At 39.3% G+C, this 21833-nt stretch overlaps 1 protein-coding gene and 1 non-coding gene across 2 annotated transcripts in view; one reads left to right on the top strand and one right to left on the bottom strand.

The window, feature by feature from the left end:
• Positions 1-4451: 4451 nt before the first annotated feature.
• Positions 4452-4534, bottom strand: trnal-uaa (transfer RNA leucine (anticodon UAA)). The gene has a single exon. It is a non-coding gene; the product is annotated as a tRNA-Leu (tRNA).
• A 7976-nt stretch (positions 4535-12510) lies between these two features.
• Positions 12511-21833, top strand: part of si:ch211-26b3.4 (connector enhancer of kinase suppressor of ras 2) — a 99761-nt gene continuing 90438 nt past the window's right edge. Inside the window, exon 1 of the mRNA XM_055159073.1 lies at positions 12511-12586. Coding sequence (XP_055015048.1) covers positions 12511-12586 — 76 coding nt within the window. The remainder of the gene's footprint in view (positions 12587-21833) is intronic.

Below are 21833 nucleotides of genomic sequence, written 5' to 3'. Positions count from 1 at the left end.
TGGAAAAATACAACTGTTTGAAGGATTGAAAGAGTAAAGATCAGTTGATGCAGTGCTAAAAGAATGAGACCATTTAACCACATTATAAACCACTTTTGTTGTTATTATCTGCCTTTTGTTTATCCACAAAATGCAACAAATGGAACCCACTCAGATGGATGAAAAGCCAATGTAAATACTGTGATTTGTAGCTTGCCTTGTGGTCTGGCCCTGCTTAGAGACTAGTCTATGGGTCTCCTTCTAATAAGACCCAAGGCTCTGAAGGGAATGTATGTATCACCACCAGCAAATACATGCCTATTTTAACACTGCACCTCTGTCCGTATAGCTTAAAATATCAAACCCAAGTGTAGTGCAAATACAGATATTGTTTTGAAGCAAATGAAAAGAAGAAGGGTTGAGTGGTAGCAATAATGAACATGGACTACTCTTTGGACTTTGTTTTCTTTAAGATATCTATGTCCCAACCTCCTCTCAGCCTTGTAGGGACCACTTATACATCGAGCCTTGTGTTTGATGTTGTACCATCAAGAAGAAAGTGCTTTGAAAATACACTCCAGATAGCATCTTATTAACTGCGTAGCCTCTTCCCCATACTTATAGAGCAACGCATAACACAGTGCTTGCATAGTAATCAATAAGAAACTGTATATGATTTTGAATATAGTTAAGAATCCAGTCATAACTTTGTAGTAGTAAACAGCTTTCTCTTTGTGCCATTTCAAAGCCTTGAGGTAAATATAAGAGGTTGTGTCAAGGAGGACATCAACATTTGATACCAAGGTTCATTGTGAATTATTGCTGGATTGTAGGATGCAAATCATATGTTGTTGCAATAGGTAAAAATAGGGACCGGTCAGGCGGCACCGCAGCACCACGCGTTCTTACTGCTACATGACTGTAGACTGTAGACCTGCTCATTCAAATACACATGCTTTATCATTGAGATCGACCAAAGTAGAGATCGTGATCTATCAATCTTTTGATTTTTGCCACAGCCCTAATTTTATATTTACTTTACACTAGTAGTGTTTTAACAAAAAATATATATTGTTGCTTAAATGTGGTTACATTTGGTTCTTAAAAAACAGTATATAGTATATATCACAGAGTATTGTGTGTAATATATTGACAGTGTTGGGAAGGTTACTTTTAAAATGTAATCCCCTACAGATTACAGATTACACACCCCAAAATGTAGTTTGTAACGTAATCCATTAAATTACTTAAAGTGAGTAACGTAATCTGATTACTTTGGATTACTTGATATTGTCATGTTTTTTTAAACGACATGAATGTAGCAACCACATCCTGAAAATTCTTGTTTGTTGTCTTCAAATTGTCTGAGTCCAAGTCTCCATGGATAAGCAACTGTTTGCTGTAGAGAAACAAAGACCACGAGATCTTAATATAAGAGGTTTTGTCTGTTAAAAGACAGTAACAAGATCAGCCTTTCCTTCACCAGATTAAAAAATATTATTGATAGAGAAATTATTTTTTATATGAGATCACCTTAAATTATGTCAACCTACTGTTAGGTGTCATGTTGTTTAGACCTGGTTTAGTCCTGGTTTTTAGACCTGGTTTACTCCTGATTTTAGACCTGGTTTAGACCAGGTCTTTAGTTCTGGTTTAGTCGTGGTTTAGTCCTAGTTTAAACCTGGTTCAGTCCTGCTTTAGTCCTGGTTTAGTCCTGGGTTAGTCCTGGTTTTAGTCCTGGTGTTAGTTCTGGTTTAGAGGTGCGCAGGAGGAAGCGCGGTTTACGCGAGAAAACACGGTCCACAGGCGGCGCACGAGACGGCGGTGTCCGCGCAGTAACTACGGAAGGAGACGTGGTCCGTGGGTTCTCAGGTTGATGATGATGATGAAGGTGTGTGTTTGTGTGTGTTTCTGTGTGTTTGTGTGTGTTTGTGTGTGTTTGTGTTTGTGTGTGTGTGTGTCCCCTCATGTGGCAGGTCACTATAGGACAGTACTGCAGATATTATGAGTCTATGCAGGTTGTTTTCACCAGTGCCAGTAGCTCCGGTTTCACATTTAAGTTGTAGGCGATTTTATATTTGGTTTTTTTTTTATATATATATCTCACATCAGGAGAAAAATTTCCAAGACACAAATGCGTTTTTACCAATGCACTGCTGCTTCCACTGTGTGACTGACACCGCCAACTTTAACATGACGTTTACATCGCTCTTATTGCGCGCGTTCTGTTTGGGTTTCCAGCAATGAGTGAAATTACCGAAATAAAAAAAATAAATAAATGGGATGTAGCACAAAATGTGAAAACAGGAAAATACCGCCTTGTAATCCACTTATTTCAGCAAAGTAACTGTAATCCAATTACCACTCATTGAAACAGTAACTGTAACGGAATACAGTTACTCATAATTTGTACTCTGATTACGTAACGGCGGTACATGTAATCCGTTACTCCCCAACACTGTATACTGATAATCACATGTACTGCCATTGTGATAATATCGTATTGTGAGCCATGTATCGTGTATCGTACTGAATCATGAGGGACCCTGTGATTCTCAGCCCTGATGAAGACAAAGAACACTAAAATCAAAACACTGAGCTAGGTGGGTTGTAGTAAATTCCAATTTACAATTTTCCCAATGATTCATGGTTAAAAAATAAATAAATAAAAAGAAAAGAAAAACAGAAAAAAGAAACTAACTATTTGGTATACAATATTTTATGCTGTTTGAACTCTATTTTGAAGGAATTTCAATAATATGATGCATGAGACAGTAGCTCAGTTGGTAGAGTTGGTCTTGCTTGCACAGATGAATACTGCAGTTGTGTCCTTGGGCAAGATATTTAGCCCACCTCACCCCCAGTATCTGTGTATGAATGTGTGTGAATGGGTGGTTGTGGTTCCTTGATGTACCAAGTGCATGAAGATGGAAATATATAATAATGATGTGACCATTTACCATGAGATAACCTAGTTAGGAAGTATTTGGTCTAGCCGCAATTAAAAAGTAACATGGCTTTAAGTGTACAGACACTACCTACCATGGTTCAATCTTGCCGTGGTACACGCAGCAGTCTGGAAACTAAATTCTAAATAGTTGCAGCTATTTCATAATGTATTAGATGTGAGTTTTAATTATGCATACAGCATTGTGACTTGCATCAGAGAGTTAAATATAGCCTCTTCAGCATTAGAGAATCACAGGCTACAGCCACTCACTTTGGGGCAACATCATCTATTGTTGCAAAAGTGAAATTTTGTGAGTTTAAGAAAGGTTCATTTTCCAAAATGCATTATTGCTAAATGAAAAGAACACATAGATGATTCAACTAGGCCAAGTTACAGATTCTGAGAGTGTTTTTGAACAATTAAAACACCTGTTATCAAGATATACATGTTTCTTGCCATACTGTGTAACATTTCAGGAAGTTCAATAGCATCTTCATGGAGACAATTAGTTGAGCACACATTTCCTTAAAAGGACATTGCACAGCTCTGAGGGGGGGTCCGTTACCTACTTGTCTCCATGGAGATGTTATTGCTTTTCCTGGAATTTCCCTGGCACAAAGCAATAACATCTCAAACAGGTAGAGAACCCTCCACTAGAAATGTTATGCAGTGAACCTTTAATGCATTTTTCAATCTTTATGTATAGATGTGCTGTATATAATTATTGAAAAACCCAGAAGAAAATTGCACCACTTGTGTGATTCATCATGCATGGCCATATATATTCTATAGCAGTGGTTCCCAAATGAAAGATTGCATGTTGTGTGTTTGGTTAATACAGAGTTACTTTTATCTACATTCTTGTCCTTCTTTGGTTTATACCTTATTTAAAACGACTACTATAGCAATGGTGTAATGTAGTCTTATATTTTATATCTGGTTTAGCGCAAGTTCAGACCTGAAAAAATCCTATTACAGATCTGGTTTACATTCAGTGGTTCTTGAAAGGTCAAAGTATTTCTTAGCTGATACTTGGTTTGAAAAGTTTGAGATTTGATCCGAAGGTTGGTAGATCCAGTGACTCACAGGTTTCTGGTGCAATTTCAGCTCCCACAGATGAATGCTGTTGTTGTGTCCTTGGGCTAAGACACTTAACCCATCTTGCCCTCAGTGTCTGTTTACACTGGTGTATGAATGTGTGTGTGAATGGGTGAGAGGTTCCTTGATGTGAAGCGCTTTGAGTGTCTTGAAGATGGAAATGCACTGTATAAAAATGTGAGCATTTATCATTAACATTTATTGTTCTGTGGGATTCTCTGCAGTCCTGTTAAGAAATCCTTACACAGCTAGCTTTAATGATGCTTTCTTTAAGTAAATCTGTTTTATGTTTTTATTATTATTATTTTTTGTGAACTTCTAATTGTGCCAAGATGTTTGGATAGAGCACAGGATTTTTTCCATCGTTCATTTTGCTTTAACTTTAACACTTACTGGATTGTAATTTAAATCTGTAACATAATCTTACCAGGAGTGGGGTTCACACCCACGAGGACTATTGCCCATTGGATCTTAAGTCCAACGCCTACACCACTCGGCCATCCTGGTGTGAAGAGAATCTGATCACACACTGAGCAGGGTCTGAAACCCACCTGACAAGGAGGAGGAGGAGGAGGAGGGGAGCAGCTCAATTCACATGATAATTAGAACACTATCTATCTATCTATCTATTTGTCTATATATCTATCTTAGTCACACACTATTCATTTTGTGCTTGGGTGACTTTATACCGCTGCATGTACTTTAGAATAAGGTGACAATAACTGTTCCATAAAGTCTTCATGTGGATCAGACTTGGGCATTGTCCAGCATTGTCCACATACGGCTTTTTGGATCACTTGGAATTACAAAATAAACATCATTATTTTTATATTTTTACCCCAATGACATTATTTGTAAGGCCGCCTCACTTTTACATTACTTAGTCATGACATAAACTCTTACCAGTCTGAGCAGCTCATCAAAGCAATGTCATTTACTGTTTTTTATAAAGAATTACAATTAATACCATTCAGAACTGAGTTAAGCATTTTGCCCAGCCCTCCACAATATTTTCTCTGTCTCTCTCTTTTTTAGTTTTATGATGATTATTTATGATTTGATTTGTTTGTGTTGTGATTTTAATGTATTTCTTATTCTGTAAAGCACTTTGGTTGACAAACTGTGCTTCACAAACTGCCCTGACTTGCCATAAAGAAGGACTAAAACTGGACTAACCAACGTCTAAACTAGGTCCAAGCATGGTTTATTTTAGGACTAACCTAAAACAAAACCCAGTTTAAACCACCTGCTGACAGGGAGAATGCCAATAGAGCTGAACTAAACCAGGACTAAACCAGGTCTAAACCAGGTCTAAACCAGGTTTAAAGAGCCTCTGATATACACTGACCTCTGCTGACTGAGAACACCCACTAGAATCAGGTCTAGACCAGGACTAAACCCTTCTGACCACTGCAGATATGGAATACTGGAACAGAATGGCACTAAAACAGGTCTAATCCAGGACTAAACCAGAATTTAAGATACTGGCCGCTGCAGACTGAGAAAACCTAAAAAGAGCTGCACTAAAATAGATCCAAACTAGGACTAAATGAAAGCTTACGGTTCAACCCAGAACTAAACCAGGACTAAACCACCTCTGATTGACAGTAACCCTGCAGTCTCTAAAATGTGTCAAACTTTCTCGAATCCTGTCTAATTTTTTCCTCTTCTGGCACATTGAGAATTCACTTCTGAAATTTCACATCCATTTTTATAAAAGTTCCATTATAAAAATATAACCAGCGTTTCTCCCACGACAGGAATCATAATGTTTAGCTTAACTTTGTGCATTTAACACATCATTTCTGACCACAACTCCACAACATTAGAGGCATGCTTTAGTGACTTTTATAATACCACAGTGAAACAGTAAGTTGCTTTTACGCACAGCTCAAAAGAATATAATTGGTCTTGAATTTAAATTTAAAGCAAGTGTGGTCAAACCTTTTAAAAATCCATGCAACATTCGCAATTTTAGCTACAAAAGATCGATCGAACTAGATATGTTTCAGACAAAGCACTCTTTAAAAAACTCAAGTCTCGTAAGTTAAGGCTCTCCTCTTCATCCCTCTGGTGTAGCACAGTATTTTGGATATAAAAGTAAAAAAAGAGAAACATTTTAAATATTTTTTACAGTTTGTATCATAAAAGGAGGTCATTGCTTCGGAACCAACGCTGCGAAAAACAACACGAGGTACAATTCCTTAAAGGTGCACTGTGTAACTTCTAAGGTGGAGGGTCTACTAATTTCCTGTCTCCATGGAGATGTTCCACAGTATGGCATTAAACATAACTGCCTTGCAGTTACGGGTGTTTTATAGTTCAAAACTACTTAAAATCACCATGAATTCTTACTATTTGCAGGCTTGCTTTTCCATAGATCTGACCATTAACTCTCCACTGTGAAGTTTATTTTCATGCTGTGGAATTATTGAGGCAAAGCAGACAAGCACTTGATGGACCCTCCACCAGAAAAGTTACACAATGCACCTTTAAATGACTAAAAACTATTCATTTTGATTTACTATACTATAAATTATATTATAAGTCTTACAATTAAAGAGGCACTGTTCTAGTTTTTCAGTTTGGTACTAATATTGATATGTAGACATCTGCCAATACTCGATATTAACCAATTTTAACCGCATTTATTTCCATCTTAACACAATGAACTTACTACACATTTGAGCCAACTGTGTTATTTATTCTGAAAGTCACTCTTTTACTTTGACTAAAAGTCCAAACATTACAAAACCCTCTACACCAACAATAGCCTGTAAATATCATATTTTTTGGACTTTCTGACTTTTCAGCACTTTTTTCATGGGTTGGATGTTTCCTGTGACTTGCACTTCAGTGCGACTTATATATTAAAGTTTTCAGACTGACTGCGGTGCGAGGCTCTAGTCTTGCGTATCAGTTTTCTGCGCATGTCTCCTGCAGAAAAAGCCTTTGTCCTGCTGCAAGTAGTGAAATATACAGCAGAAAACGGTAATCGAGCAGCAGAAAGAAAGTTTGGAGTGAGTGAGAAACGTGTGAGGGACTGGTGGAAAGCGGAAATGGAGAACACAGCTTCACGGCAACTGGGAGTGTGTGTGCGGAGTTGCTTAAGAAGTGACACAGAGGATGAAGAATTCAATGGATTCAGTGGATTTAGTGATCTGAAGTGAGGTCGAGAGTTTGGTAAACTTATGTTCTGTTGTTTATACTATAGTTATCTGAAGAACTGTTCATATGTGACATTAACATATTAACGCTTGTTCAGTCTGTTGTTGTTTGTTTGTTTGTTTGTTTGTTTTTAGACAACAGTGCCTCTGTGGGTGTGCTTGGTAATGCTTACACTTGTAGAAGAGAAGAAACCACCAGTGAACTGATTAGGTTTAATATGTTTTTGAAGAAAATTTAAACAATAAACGATAACACTGAAACTAATTAATGCAACTGACACAACAGCAAAAACACAAGTGACAAAAACACAAACTGCAATAAATCTATATTATAAATGGGATTTTTTTAAACAATCAAAATAGCAGAAAAAACTGAAGAGGCTCACTGCAGCAGTTACAATATTACTATGAGCAAACATTTTCTTACAGATTGAACAGCTGAATGGTTTCTCCCCTGTGTGTTCACATATGTGTTTTGAGATGAGACCCTTGAGCAAACACTTTCTTACAAACCGAACAGCTGAATGGTTTGTCCCCCGTGTGTGTCCTCATGTCTTTTGAGATCAGAACTATAAGCAAAAACTTTCTTACAAACCGAACAGCTGAATGGTTTCTCCCCTGTGTGTTCTCATATGTATTTTGAGATGAGACCCTTGAGCAAACACTTTCTTACAGATTGAACAGCTGAATGGTTTCTCCCCTGTGTGTGTCCTCATATGTATTTTGAGATTAGAACTACAAGCCAAAACTTTCTTACAAACTGAACAGCTGAATGGTTTCTCCCCCGTATGTGTCCTCATATGTCTTTTGAGATCAGAACCATGAGCAAACACTTTCTTACAAACTGAACAGCTGAATGGTTTCTCCCCCGTGTGTGTCCTCATATGTCTTTTGAAAACAGAACTATAAGCATAAACTTTCTTACAGACTGAACACCTGAATGGTTCTTCTCCTATGTGAACTCTCATGTGTTTTTGTAGGTTATATTCAGACCCAAATATCTCTTAACACACAGAGCACTTGTGTTTCCTGCTCTCAGCTCCTTCTCCAGTTCTTGACATGTCTCCATTGTTGACAGTGGCTCCGGTCTCTGGTGCACACTTGTCTCCATCAGCCTCTCTGTCCATGTGTGCAGGTGAGCAGCTGAGTGGAGCCGTCTTTACGCTCACCGCACTAAACTCTGGGACAGACCTGAAAAACATAAGATACATTTGTAAATTTCAAACCCAATCTGAATATTTGTAATAGAAATTAATAAGAATCAATAACAAAATAAAGAATTGCAGTTTGAAAGTGTCTGAGACTCACACTTGCAGCTGATCTTCCTCCTGTTTGATGTTGGGTTCTTCTTCTTCTTTAACATGTGGAGTCAGACCAGGGCTCAGAGAGGGGAGCTGGACAGCTGCAGGAGACAAGAGAATACACACTTACACATACACGTGCAGTCTTGTGACATGAACACTCTGTGGACTTGTCTGTAGTCTTCTACTTTAAGGTTGATGTGTCTTTTCTGTTCATGAAGTTGTAAATACATTTCTGAAGTGCTCTCGAGACATACAGGTTGTACTGTTGACACATTTAATACTTTGTTTGCGATAAAGTTAATTGCCACCCTCTAGTGGACACCTTTGGTTTTAAGTTTTGTTTTCTGCAGCATGTGCTCACTTTCAAGCGTGATTGGTTCTCAGTGCAGTCTGACAGAATACGTCTCTGTTTTCGGCCTTGGGGCATCTTTGTCCGTACGTTCGGCTTGTTTTGTGTTGTAATATTGTTTTCTTGTATTGTTATACATATTTGAACGTCAGAACAGTAGTTTGACACATTCACGGTGTTGCCTATTGCTAGTTTCTGTTGCTAGCTCTGTCCTGTTTTTTGGGCTGGGGCTTTTATTTTGCTGAAACATGTACAATTTGTCCATCCATCCATTTTCTTCCGCTTATCCGGGGCCGGGTCGCGGAGGCAGCAGTCTAAGCAAGGACTCCCAGACTTCCCTTTCCATGCACAGTTCCTCCAGCTCTTCCGGGGGGACCCCGAGGTGTTCCCAGGCCAGCCGCCAGCGCCCAGGAGGCATCCAGAACAGATGCCCGAGCCACCTCAACTGCCTCCTCTCAACATGAAGGAGCAGTGGCTCTACTCCGAGCTCCTCCCGTGTGGCTGAGCTCCTCACCCTATCTCTAAGGGAGCGCCCAGCCACCCTGTGGAGGAAACTCATTTTGGCTGCTTGTATCTGCGATCTCATCCTTTCAGTCATTACCCAGAGCTCATGACCATAAGTGAGAGCGGGAACGTAGACTGACCAGTAAATCGAGAGATTCGCCTTTCCCTCCCTCTTCACCACAACGGTCCGATACAGTGACCGCATCACTGCCAAAGCTGCACTAATCCGCCTGTCAATCTCACGCTCCATCCTCCCCTCACTTGTGAACAAGACCCCGAGATACTTGAACTCTTCCACTTGAGGCAAGGACTCTCCACCCACCCGGAGAGGGCAAGCTACCTTTTTCCGGTCGAGAACCATGGCCTTGGATTTGGAGGAGCTGATCTTCATCCCGGCCGCTTCACACTTCGGCTGCAAACCGCCCCAGTGCACATTGCAGGTCCTGGCTTGATGAAGCCAACAGGACAACATTGTCTGCAAACAGCAGAGATGAAATCCTGTGGTCCCCAAACCGGACCCCCTCTGGCCCCTGACTGCGCCTAGAAATTCTGTCCATAAAAACAATGAACAGAACCGGTGACAAAGCGCAGCCCTGGCGGAGTCCAACATGCACCGGGAACAGGTCTGACTTACTGCCGGCAATGCGAACACAGCTCCTGCTCCAGTCATACAGGGACCGGACAGCCCTTAGCAAAGGGCCCCGGACCCCATACTCCCAGAGCACCCCCCACAGGACACCACAAGGGACACAGTCGAATGCCTTCTCCAGATCCACAAAGCACATGTGGACTGGTTGGGCAAACTCAATCCGTGTATCATTCGTTCATTCGTTTTTCAATATAAAACCAAAAATAAGAAAACGAAAAAACAACAGTTTTCTTCACTATTTGTCTCCAAAACCAAAATGAAAAAACGGATAACAATTCGTTTTTTCAGTTTTCGATTTTGTGTTTAAATGACGAATGGAAAAAACGGATAACGGCCGTTTCCCGTTTATGTGACTTCCGTGACTGCGATGCCGAACTTTTGCACCGCGTACGGACTGAATCAGGACTGATCCAGGTCCGAGACCAGACCGGGACCAGAGCGGGACTGAGACCGGGACAGAGCTGCTCTCGTCCTCCGCGCTCAAGAACCGCGGCTGGTTCCGAGGTGGTGCAAAGCCTCCGACTGACGCATTCACACCAATGAAAATGAATCGAACTAAGAGCTTTTGGTTCAAATGGACCAGGTCCGGGACCAGACCGGGACCAAAGCGCTACTGAGACTAGGACCAGACCGGGACCAGAGCGGGCCTGAGACCGAGACCGAGACAAGACCAGGACCAGACCGGGACCAGACCGGAGGCTCAGAGCCCACGGCAGGGCCGGAGCTCGAAGCTGAGGCTCGGACCCTGCGGAGGCTCGGAGTCAAAGCTCGGAGTCCGCCCTGGTCCCGCTCTGGTCCCGGTCTGGTCCCAGTCTCAGTCCCGCTCTGGTCTCGGTCTGGTCTCGGACCTGGATCCGTCCTGATTCAGTCCGTACGCGGTGCAAAAGTTCGGCATCGCAGTCACTGAAGTCACGTAAACGGGAAACGGCCGTTATCCGTTTTTTCCATTCTTCATTTAAACACAAAATCGAAAACTGAAAAAACGAATCGTTATCCGTTTTTTTCATTTTGGTTTTGGAGACAAATAACGAAGAAAACTGTTGTTTTTTCGTTTTCTTATTTTTGGTTTTATATTGAAAAACGAATGAACGAATGATACACGGATTGCGAGCACCCGATGGAGAGTGTAGAGCTGGTCCAGTGTTCCGAGGCCAGGACGAAAACCACACTGCTCCATAAGTTTAAAGTTTATAGGATCCATACGATCCATAAAACTTACTGGGTCTGACGAGCACAACAGCCGAGTCAAGGGGCCGCTGGAGCCGCTGGCTCTCGAGTCTTGATCGGCGCAGCTCCTCCTCATAGTACGCTCTGGTTCTCTCTATCATCGCACACATGTCCTCCGCCTTCGCGCTCTGCCGCTCCTCCACGGACATTTTGACTAGTTTTACCGGCTCTGTTCTCTTTTAGCGGTGCTGCTTCACGGGGCTCAGATCATGGATCTATGGCTCAGATCCACGGGACACTGTGCTGCTTCCGTTAGCGGTTGGTAAAGAAACGTTCTGTCCAACGGTCACTTCAAATTTGTGTTGGTAATTTGGTTCAAAAGTGCTTTGAACATTAACAGTTTCACTTCTTGTTTTGTTTGGATCTTTTAGCCTGTTATAGCACTAACAAAATGTTCACATAAAAAAAAAAAACACACATCTTAAATCATGTTTTTACAGTTTTTAAAGCTCGCGCTCTAGGAGCGCGGTGGCGTGGTGCTGCCCTCCACTGGTTGTCCGTGGAGCTGCAGTAAAGAAGCAGCTCACACTTTCAAATGGAGATGATTGACACAGTCAAATGATTGACACAGTCAGAGCTCTGGGGTGATTTCATGAGAGCTTTAATGTTTCCTATTTGTTTGTAAAGCATCTTACACTAGAGCAGGGCTGGGCAGTTCTTTTTCCATGGGGCCACATGAGAAACAGGAAATATTGTGGAGGGCCGGGCAAAATGCTTAACTCAGTTCTGAATGGTATTAATTGTAATTCTTTATAAAAGTAGTAAATGACATTGTTTTGACAAGCTGCTCAGACTGGTAAGAGTTTATGTCATGACTAAGTAATAAAAAAGTGAGGCTGCCTTACAAAAAATGTCATTAAAAAAACACCTCTAAAATAAAAGTAGCTTTAGTCCATGCATGGGGTAAAATTATAAAATAATGATGTTTATTTTGTAATTCCTAGCGAGCCAAAAGGCCTTATGTGGACAATGCTGGACAATGCCCAAGTCTGATCCACATGAAAACTTTATGGAACAGTTATTGTCACCTTAATCTAAAGTACATGCAGTGGTATAAAGTCACTCAAGCACAAAATCAATGGTGTTTGACTAAGATAGATATATAGAGAGAAAGAGAGAGAGACAGACAGACAGACAGACAGACAGACATTAGTGTTAGCAGCAGGCTAAGTCTCCCCTGTCTCTGCTCTGTGGAGGAGCCTCACATAAAGATGAGTCATCGGGGTTTGTTATGATTCAAACACCCACACGGACCGGAGGAGTTTCCTTGTCTGCATGAGAGTATGGATCTGTGCAACTGTGACGTGATAAGTGACGTCTACAATCTGATCAAGCTGGGCGAATATCGGACCACCACAAGTACTGTGATCTGCATAAAAACGAGCCCAGACACGGCACACGCGGAGCCTACTGATGCTTGTACTGACAGGAAAATGAATAAGGCACTTTGCTACAGTCATCTATCTTCTGTATTGGTGCAAAATCTAAAAATAACCTTGACAGTGAGGCTGAGATCATACTTAGTCCCTATAGATTTCTGTATAGTGACTGTGGCATTTGGTAGTACATTGCGAATGCCCACTAGACGCAGCTGTGTACTGGAGGTTTTCTATACGATGCGTCAGAGAAGCAGTGTTGTTTTCTATATTGTCCCATACTGAGTGGTGGTAAGCTGTCTTTTGTTCAAACTATGCACTGATTTCTATGGGTTATTGTTAGGCGTGGGACATGATCTCGTACCACAGGATCTTACAAGACAAAATTGCCAGAAGGAAAATTATCTCGTGAGATTTTACTCCATCTATTTATCATTTTGATTTTTTACACAGTTTTTTTTTTTTTTTTTTTTTACAAAGTATTAGACAATAAGACGATATAGTAATTATCGTGACAGGTCTAGACGGCAAAAACAATGTGAGGCCAAAATTGTGAACAAAATAGCACAATTTATTCATTAGAAATTAAGTCAAACCTCACCTTCTTATGGATCCAGTCTTGTGTTTCACGCCGTCTTGTGCAAATTTTGTCTCATCCCGTCCCTATAGTTATTGTGTATTTAAGCTATTGATTCAAAATATCAGGACTTATATATAAGGACATTTGTTTCATTTTTTACTTAGAAATAGTTTGTGATTTCAGTGGCATAACGTACAAAGATTTTCATCAAACGTGCACTGTCTAATCTTGGTTAAGGTTTAAGTGCTTTGCCTGGAATGTTCCGCTGTATGGCATTAAACGTGTCAGTTTTGCCCCTTCATTTGCAGGTCTTTTTAATACACAAAAAAAACAAAAAACCTCTTGCCTCTCCATAGATATAACTTGTAACTTGGCTTCATAACGTCGCATGCTTGTCTTAAGGGAGAGATCTGTTTAATGTCCCATATTGTTGAACATTCAAGGCAAAGCAATAACACCTCCACGGTAACACTCTCTTTCACCTTGTGATGTCATGTGGTAATACAGGAAGTGCTCAACTGTGTTTTTAAACTCCATACACCTTCTCTAGAATCATTTGGATAGTTTCAGCCCTGGAATTTCAAGTCTGTACTGAACAAAAGGTAAAAGGTAGCTGTTAACTTGAAAACGACCATTTCATGACATCACATTGTGGAACGGGGCATTTTGAGTTTTGGAGATGTAGACAGACTAATAATGCAGGATTATTCAAACATGTGTGAATGAAACAAAACACAAGTAACAAGATTATACCGCGGCTTAAAGCTTGTTGAGTACATTTTTTTCATAATATCGGAACTTTAAATCGAAGAAATAAACCAATGATGATCTTTCTTTACATAGTACTCACACTGTTATTTTTAGTGCAAAGACGCAGCTTCAGTTACAGTAATACCTCTGACCCAATGCTGACCTGTTTTACCTTGCATCATATGCTCATGTTGTCTGTTACAGTTGGCTCATGGATTATATAGTTGTGTTCACAGATGGTGCACTTTTACATCTGTGCATTGTTATGTCATTCACAGCGAGTGACATACAGATTGGTATTATGTGTGGAAAGCTGTTTACATTGGAGTTCACACCCACCTCCCATAGTGCAAGATGGATTCTAGGCTATACAATATTACAAAAAATATAGATAATTGCTTTGAATATATGAAAAGGTGCATTATTGAATATAATTAAATAACTCTATGTACAATTGCTGATAGATTGCAAAAATATGATGAAATATGATTGCTATGTAATATGTTTTTCCATATTTGTCACAATAACATATGTCAAGGCATTATTAATAGCAGTTCATATTTAATGGCAACATTTAGATTCACTGCTCACTAGACACTACACACCTACAGCATTTTGGATTGAGCTAGTTAAATCAGGGTTCTTTCTGTTTCTTTGGTTATTCTGTATGTCATAGAAGAAACAAAACATGACTTCTGACTTTGACTTTTATTAAGAAGAATGATGCATTAAATTTCAGCCAGTGAAAGCATAAATTACAAGTCCTAACTTTTTTTTGTTTTATTTTGGATTTTTATTTTATTTTTTGCGAAAGTTGGTGTCATAAAATACTTCTTAATGCTTCTGATTTAGTTCCTTGTGATCCAAATCCAGCAGTTTCACATTTTGTCACCATATTGTGACAAAGTTGTATTCATGAGATTCCTATATTACTTTATCAGTTCAGATTTCAGTTTTCTTTCACATGTTAATCATCTGGAGTTGTTTACAATCTGCACTCTGAACAGAATTTTAAACATATATTGGCAATCTAATCACAATCGCAATACTTAACTTTAAAGAAATGATCGGTAAGACTGCAGAATTATGCAGTCCTATTGTATAGATGCCTGGCAAATCCTGAATTATATCTCTTTACTTTTTATAAAAATAGAAATCAGTCTGGTCCCAACACTCTCTGTCACGTCTCGAGGCATCACCAAACATGATAGTCCAATCAGATTTGTTTCCATCAGTGAAGCAGGAACTCATTCGTCACCTATGATTTAGAATAAAATGACATTTCTCTCACCTCAGATTAACACAATTTTGGTGCATTTCTCATAGATTCTGCAAGAATCTGTGATGTTTTTCAGTCCCCTGTTGTATTTTTTTTTCCTTTCTTTTTTCACATAAGCAGTCATATGTGTTTTGGTACGGACAGACTATGCATAACCCTACATAAGGTATTTGAAAAGTGTTATGGGTCCCAGGCAAATTGTACAGTCCACTTAAACATTGCGATCCTCTTTTACATGCAGATTTGGCCCATGCTTTCCCCTCCGTGTTTCAAACTCTCCTTTGGTTATTGTATCTGGTGTTGTTTGGTTGTTTGCATCTCCCGGTGAGCAGCCTCTTGTTCACCAGGTCCCACACTGTGTCCCCTGATTTAGCCTCCTGCCGACACGAGAGAAAAGTCAGTCAGAAAACATGCTTCCCCTTTGCTTTGACTGTGTGCTGCTGCATTAAAGATTAAAGAGCGTTTGCCTTATTAGGAGGGAGAACAAGTCCTACATTTTCACTGCTTTTCACTTTTATAAACCTTCTACTAAAATTCAAAAATCCATCAAGAAGGCAGAGAAGCATGAGAACTTAAAAGTGCCCATATTATACTATTTTTTGATCTGTTATGTTGTTTCCTCATCACAAACATACCTGGAGTTGTGTTTTGTTTCATTCACACATGTTTAACACACAGACCCTGAGTTCTTGAATTCTCTCAACAGAAAACACTCACAAGATGTTCCACCTTGTGATGTCATGTGGTAATACAGAAGTGCTCCACTGTGTTTTTAAACTCCATACACCTTCACTAAAATCATTTGGATGATTTCAGTCCAGCTAGTCTCCTCCGAACTAAAGGTAATTGGTAGCTGTTAACTTGAAAACTACCTCTTTATGACATCACAAGGTGGAACAGAACATTTTAGAGCTCTGGAGCTTTAAACATGTAAACAGACTAATAATAAAGCATTACTCAAGCATGTGTAAATGAAACAAAATACAACACGCAAGGGCATTTTGTGTAATATAGGAGGTTTAAAGGTACCTGATTTTGACTGTCTTAAAACATACAAAATCAAGTTTTCAAGTTCAAATTTTAAATGTTTTGCAGTGGTCAGTAGTTACTCCTCATCATATGCATTCCCAGCATTCAGGCATTCACCACTGTACCACGAGACTACGGAACAGTTTTTATCCTGATGCCGATTAATTCTGTCAGAAAAAACACTACAAAACAGCACTGACTTGGAACGCACTTTAGAAAATGGGGGCGGGTTGACATACAATATTTTTAACTATTTTATTCTTGTTATAACTATTTATTCTTATTATAACTATTTGTTCTTATTGTTATCTGTGCTGCTGTTGACCTGGACCTGAGTGCATTGTTTCGTTTCTGTGTATTTTTTATACTGGAATGACAAATAAATTTGATTCTGATTCTGATTCTGATTCTGTAAGTTTAGAAGTGCACAACTTTCAGGAGCAAATACTAAAGGTAACAACAACTAACATGTTAACGCGTACTGATTACTGATCAATAAAAAGCTTAATAATTAGATGTAGACGGCACACAGCAGACATATTCTGACCTCAGGAGCTGCTTATTCAATATATCTGTAGTGGGGCAAGATGATTTTCGGTCATATACATGGGAAAAAATGGGGTACAGAGCCTATAATGCCATAGTAAGAGAAATATAGTACGCATGCACAGTATGTAGGATTGATAGGATTTCTACAGACTTGCATTTTTGCACACAAACTCCTGAGATGCAAATGTGGGGCATCCGTTGTCATGGAAACCGGATCTGATGGAAGCAAAGCACATGCCGGATAATGAGCAAATACAATTCACATCACGCTCGAGAAAAATATGTTCAAACTCAGGACTGCAAAATGTGTCTTATCTAACATAGGATATAGTCAGATGTAAGATCATGATTTTAAGATTATTTATGATTAGTAATGCCATGAACAGCAGTTCATTCAGATTTATGTACATTCACTAATACAGTACCATAATACAGGTGACTAGCTTTATGACACTATACTGAAAAAAAATATCATCATCTAAGTTTTGCGTGTTACACTGTAATCAGATTAGATTCTTAGGATTCTTGTAATAGTTTGCTCGTTCATATTTCAATCATCTCGCAAATGTTAACGCTCAGATGTTTGGAATGAGCCCTTTGAACTTTGAACACTAACTTTTTTTTTAACTTTTATTGCCACAAATCAATTCACATCAACAGTGTCCTGAGACTGGACCTTCACACAATTTATATATTTTTTCCCCTCTTCCCCCTTCTAGAGGAAGAAAAGAGGGGGAAAAAAGTAAAAATAATAGAGTAAAATAAATAAATAAATAAATAAGGCACGTTAGGGCATAAGTGTCTTAAGCAGTCCGAACAGTAACTTTTACAGGGCCCATATTACACTATTTTTTGGTCTACAGTACGTTATAAAGTTGTTTCTTCATCACAAACATACCTGGAGTTGTGTTTTGTTTCATTCACACACGTTTAACACACAATGCAACAGACTGAAGGGTTACTCAGACGTGTGAATGAAACAAAACTCAATTTCGGATATGTTTTTAATGAGGTAACATTCTAACATGGCTAAAAGCTCACAAGAGTCAATTTGGACCTTACCCACTGGTCAGTGGTTTAGGTTCATAGCCTGGCAAACTAATTTGGTATATACTATTGGTGCATCAGCAGAGCAGGAGCTGAGGACATGGGGTCTGTGGAGAATGAGGAGGCTGCAGTGGGCATCATATCAAAGCACTGGCTCTATCCGGCACTGGGACAGAGAGCCCTGTGTGTCCAATGGGTTTAACAGGGACCAAAGTGCACCTGTGTTTGTGGGAAGGGGACACAAAATACACCTCCAACAAAGTTGAACACAATTGTACTTACGACTGCAAGAGAAATACATTTTAGAGAAGTGCAAAATTAACTAATTAAAGATCATTGTGGATGGCATACAGAGTTAACCTTACTGATAAAGAGTGGTTTGATAATAGTAAAATACTGGTCAGGAAAATTATAATACTGATAATACGGATTCAAAATATGACTTTTGTTCATACTGGTTCCAGTACTTACTAAGATGTTCTGTTCTAGGACAGGTTTTGGCTGTGTTTTGAACGTCTAGAGTTCCTTAACCCTGCAGTGATTCATTCATTCTCTTTCTTTCTCTCTCTTCCTCTGTCTCACCCTCTCTCTTTCACAAAAGAAAATTGAATATAACACTTAAAATAAATAAACATTAAAACAAAACGCAAACACATAAAACAATACACACACAAATTGAATTAAATAAAAGAAAAGTAATGTGGTAGTGCAGCATAACCATACTGCTAGGCCCCCTTATATTTATATTTTGGCCAGTTTATGATTTAATTTCCCTCCTTTCTCGCTCTCTTTCTTTTAAATGTCTAATTTTAATTGTATTATATTATCCATACGGAGCTCCGGAGCACGTCTCGTTCTTTCTGAAACCAATTGCTCCAAAGCACTGCCTCGGAGTTCGTCTCGCAGCAGCCGCTCACAAAGTGTCAAAGTGTCGGTCCCTCCCCCTACTGCTTCGCTCTGCATGTCAATCGGTTTAATGTATCGAAGCGTTTCATTGGCTCAGCGAATGTTCCGCTCTGCGATTGGTTCAGAGTGCTTCAGAGTGTTCAGTGCACTTCAGTGGTTTGACAAGCGCTAAACTGCTACAGTATAAAAGATGCACCAATATTTCTTAAAAATGTTGGGTAGTGAGGAGTATTGTGTGATGTTAGAGGTGATTTTGGTGACTTTTGGCGACTTTTGGCATGTGTTTAATTTTCGATGGCATCTACAAGTGGAAAAAAGCGATCCATGGTTTGGGATCACTTTGATCTGATTCCGCCTAACAAGGTCACCTATTTACTTATTTACAGCATGTTATTTATGTTGCTCTTTACATATTATTTAAAATCATCATTATTATTGTTGTTGTTAGGTACGGTGTATGCTCTGCACTAACAATACTTCATCGATGCTGAGACACCTGCGTGCCAATGGTTAAATTTGTCCACTAGAGGTCAGTGTTTTTCCAAGGCCTCAGACACGTCGAACCATTTGAGACAATATTGCGACTGAGGTGTCAATGCTTCACGAGGCTCCATTTGCCCATCACTAATATTTTCTCTTCCTCTCTTTCCCACTTTCTCTGTGCCTCACTCTGTCACCCTCTCACTCTCTCTCTCTTTCTCTCTCTTTCTCTCTCTCTCTCTCTCTCTCTCTCTCTCTCTCTCTCTCTCTCTCGCACGCACACACATAGACTCTTCTTTCCCTCTTTTTCTGTCTTTATTATATCCCTTCTCTCTCTCTTTCTTTATCTCTGCGTTTCTCTCTCTTACCCTTTATCTTCTCCTCTATCTCTCTCTCCCTCTCTCTCCTTTTTATTTCACTCACAGAGGGCAGAGAGAGGGGGAGAGCTGTATAAAAAGTGTATGAAGTTGTCAGTATGAGCTGCTGTGGCCAGTCACCACAGTGGGATGTGTAATGGAGTGCTTCGGTGCCGATCTGTCCCCAAATAAAATCTTTTGACACTGGAAAAGCAGAGCACTAAGAGCACAAATGTATTCCTTTTCAACTCAGCAGAGACATTTTTGCCTCTCTAAAATACAAATGACAGTCTCTATCTTTGTAGGAAATAAAGTCACAAATTTGAAAATTACATCAAATAACTGACTTTGAAAATGTTCCGTTTTCCATTATTGTCACATTTTTTACAACAGTAGAAGCTTAAACACTCTTGGTGTCATTCGAGTTCCCAGTTCAGATGGAGGATGCTTCAAATTCTTTTCTCCATGGAGATGTTATTGCTTTGACCGTAATGTTTCACCGTATGGTATTAAGCCTTTTCTATCTTCATGGAGACCAAACCAGGCCAAGTTACAGGTCAGATCTGTGGAGAGACAACCCCGCTCACAGTTAAAATGCTTTTTTTTTTTTTTTTTTTGGAGCTATAAAACCTCCTGTAATTTCATAAATGTGAGGTCGAGCTGTTTTAATGTTATACTGTGGAATATTCCAGGCAGAGCATAGAAACAAGCAGGTGACAGACCCCTAACCATAAAGTTAGTGCACCTTTAAATTAATTTCCAAATTGCTATAAGTAAATTAAGGGTTAGGGCAGATTATTAAAAACAAAGTAAAACTGCATCTAAAAATGAATCATATCTACTATTATTATATCCATGGAGACAAGTGGTAGACGTCACTAGGCCATGTCACTAGTTACATGTCAGATCTGTGGAGAAGGGACTCTGCTCACAGTGAGAATACATGCTTTTTAAAGGCATTAGATTTTTTAAAAATAATAACACATGCAATGTAAAATAGACAGAAGATAGGTTTAATGCCATACTGTGGAACATCCTCTGACTGTTCCTCTAGATGTATAATTTATGTATATGCCACTATTTGTCCCAATAGTTTCTTGTTGAGAAGGAACGAAAGAAAGAAAGGATGTCTGTGCATGGGTGGAAGTAAAGAGTACCACATATTGTCTTTACAATTTTTAACGCGTTGATTTTAAATTTTAAACATTTTTTCCCTTAATAATAGCACATGTAATCTGATATAGATAGGTTTAATGCCATATGTCTTTCTAAATACTAGATATAATTTATGTTTGTTCGAATAGAATTTTTGTTGAAAAATTAAAGAAAGAAAGGACAGAAAATGGATGTCTAGGCTTGGGTCATAGTAAAGACTAACTTGTGTTGTCTACATCCGAACTACAGAATATTCACCACGGACGCACAGAACATGAAGGCTGTTTTTGTAGCTTTGTAACATTGTAAAACTGTGTGCATGCTGTCACTTCTCGTGAATACATTTGGATGATTATGATAACTGCGTGTGTATGTGCCTTATTTGCTGTAGCGCCACGTCTCTCAGGGGAAACAGGAAGCTGCTCATGAGTTCATTCAATGCATTTCTTTCTTCAGTCATGCAGAACTGTACTGCGTCTTTGGCATAATTCACATTCACAACATGCAGACAAAATATGAGCTTGGTTCTGTGTTAAGTGGTGTATCCTGCTGCATAGAAGATTGTATTGTGAGTTTAGGGGTGGGCAGGATTAATCTCCATTCATAGTGTCTTTATTTATGTCATAAAAAGGTAATTAAAGCCATCTGCTGCTTGAGAGTTTACACTTCCCTGTGATTGGATAATCCACTTCTCACTCACTCAGAGGCCGACCAATAGGAGGAGTGGGTGGTGTCAAGTGTCTGCGTTTAAGCATAGACTGTCAATCACAATATTCTTGGCTATGATAATCATTGCCCCAGTACAGACATGTTGTATAAGCAGCTATTGAGGTCAAAATAAGTCTGCTGTCTTATGTCTGCATTTAATTAGAAAGTGTTTTATAATCAGGAAGTGCTCATTCGCATGCTAAGTAGTTTATCTTTACTGTATTATGTGCTTATTGCTCTATTTTAATGTTCTCTGTAAAGCGTCTTGAACAGTGCAATATAAATAAATAAATAAATAGAAAAAGTGAAGAATAACTTTGGACTACTGCAAAATGTTTAAAATGAACAAATTCAGGTTTTTTTTACATTTCAAATTTACATAAAAATCTGG

This window comes from Boleophthalmus pectinirostris, unplaced genomic scaffold, assembly GCF_026225935.1.
Source record: "Boleophthalmus pectinirostris isolate CB_2022bp ecotype Guang Dong unplaced genomic scaffold, ASM2622593v1 HiC_scaffold_23, whole genome shotgun sequence".
Taxonomy (NCBI): domain Eukaryota; kingdom Metazoa; phylum Chordata; class Actinopteri; order Gobiiformes; family Gobiidae; genus Boleophthalmus; species Boleophthalmus pectinirostris.
The sequence above is the reverse complement of the archived record's forward strand: the minus strand, read 5'-3'. Positions and strand labels throughout refer to the sequence as shown.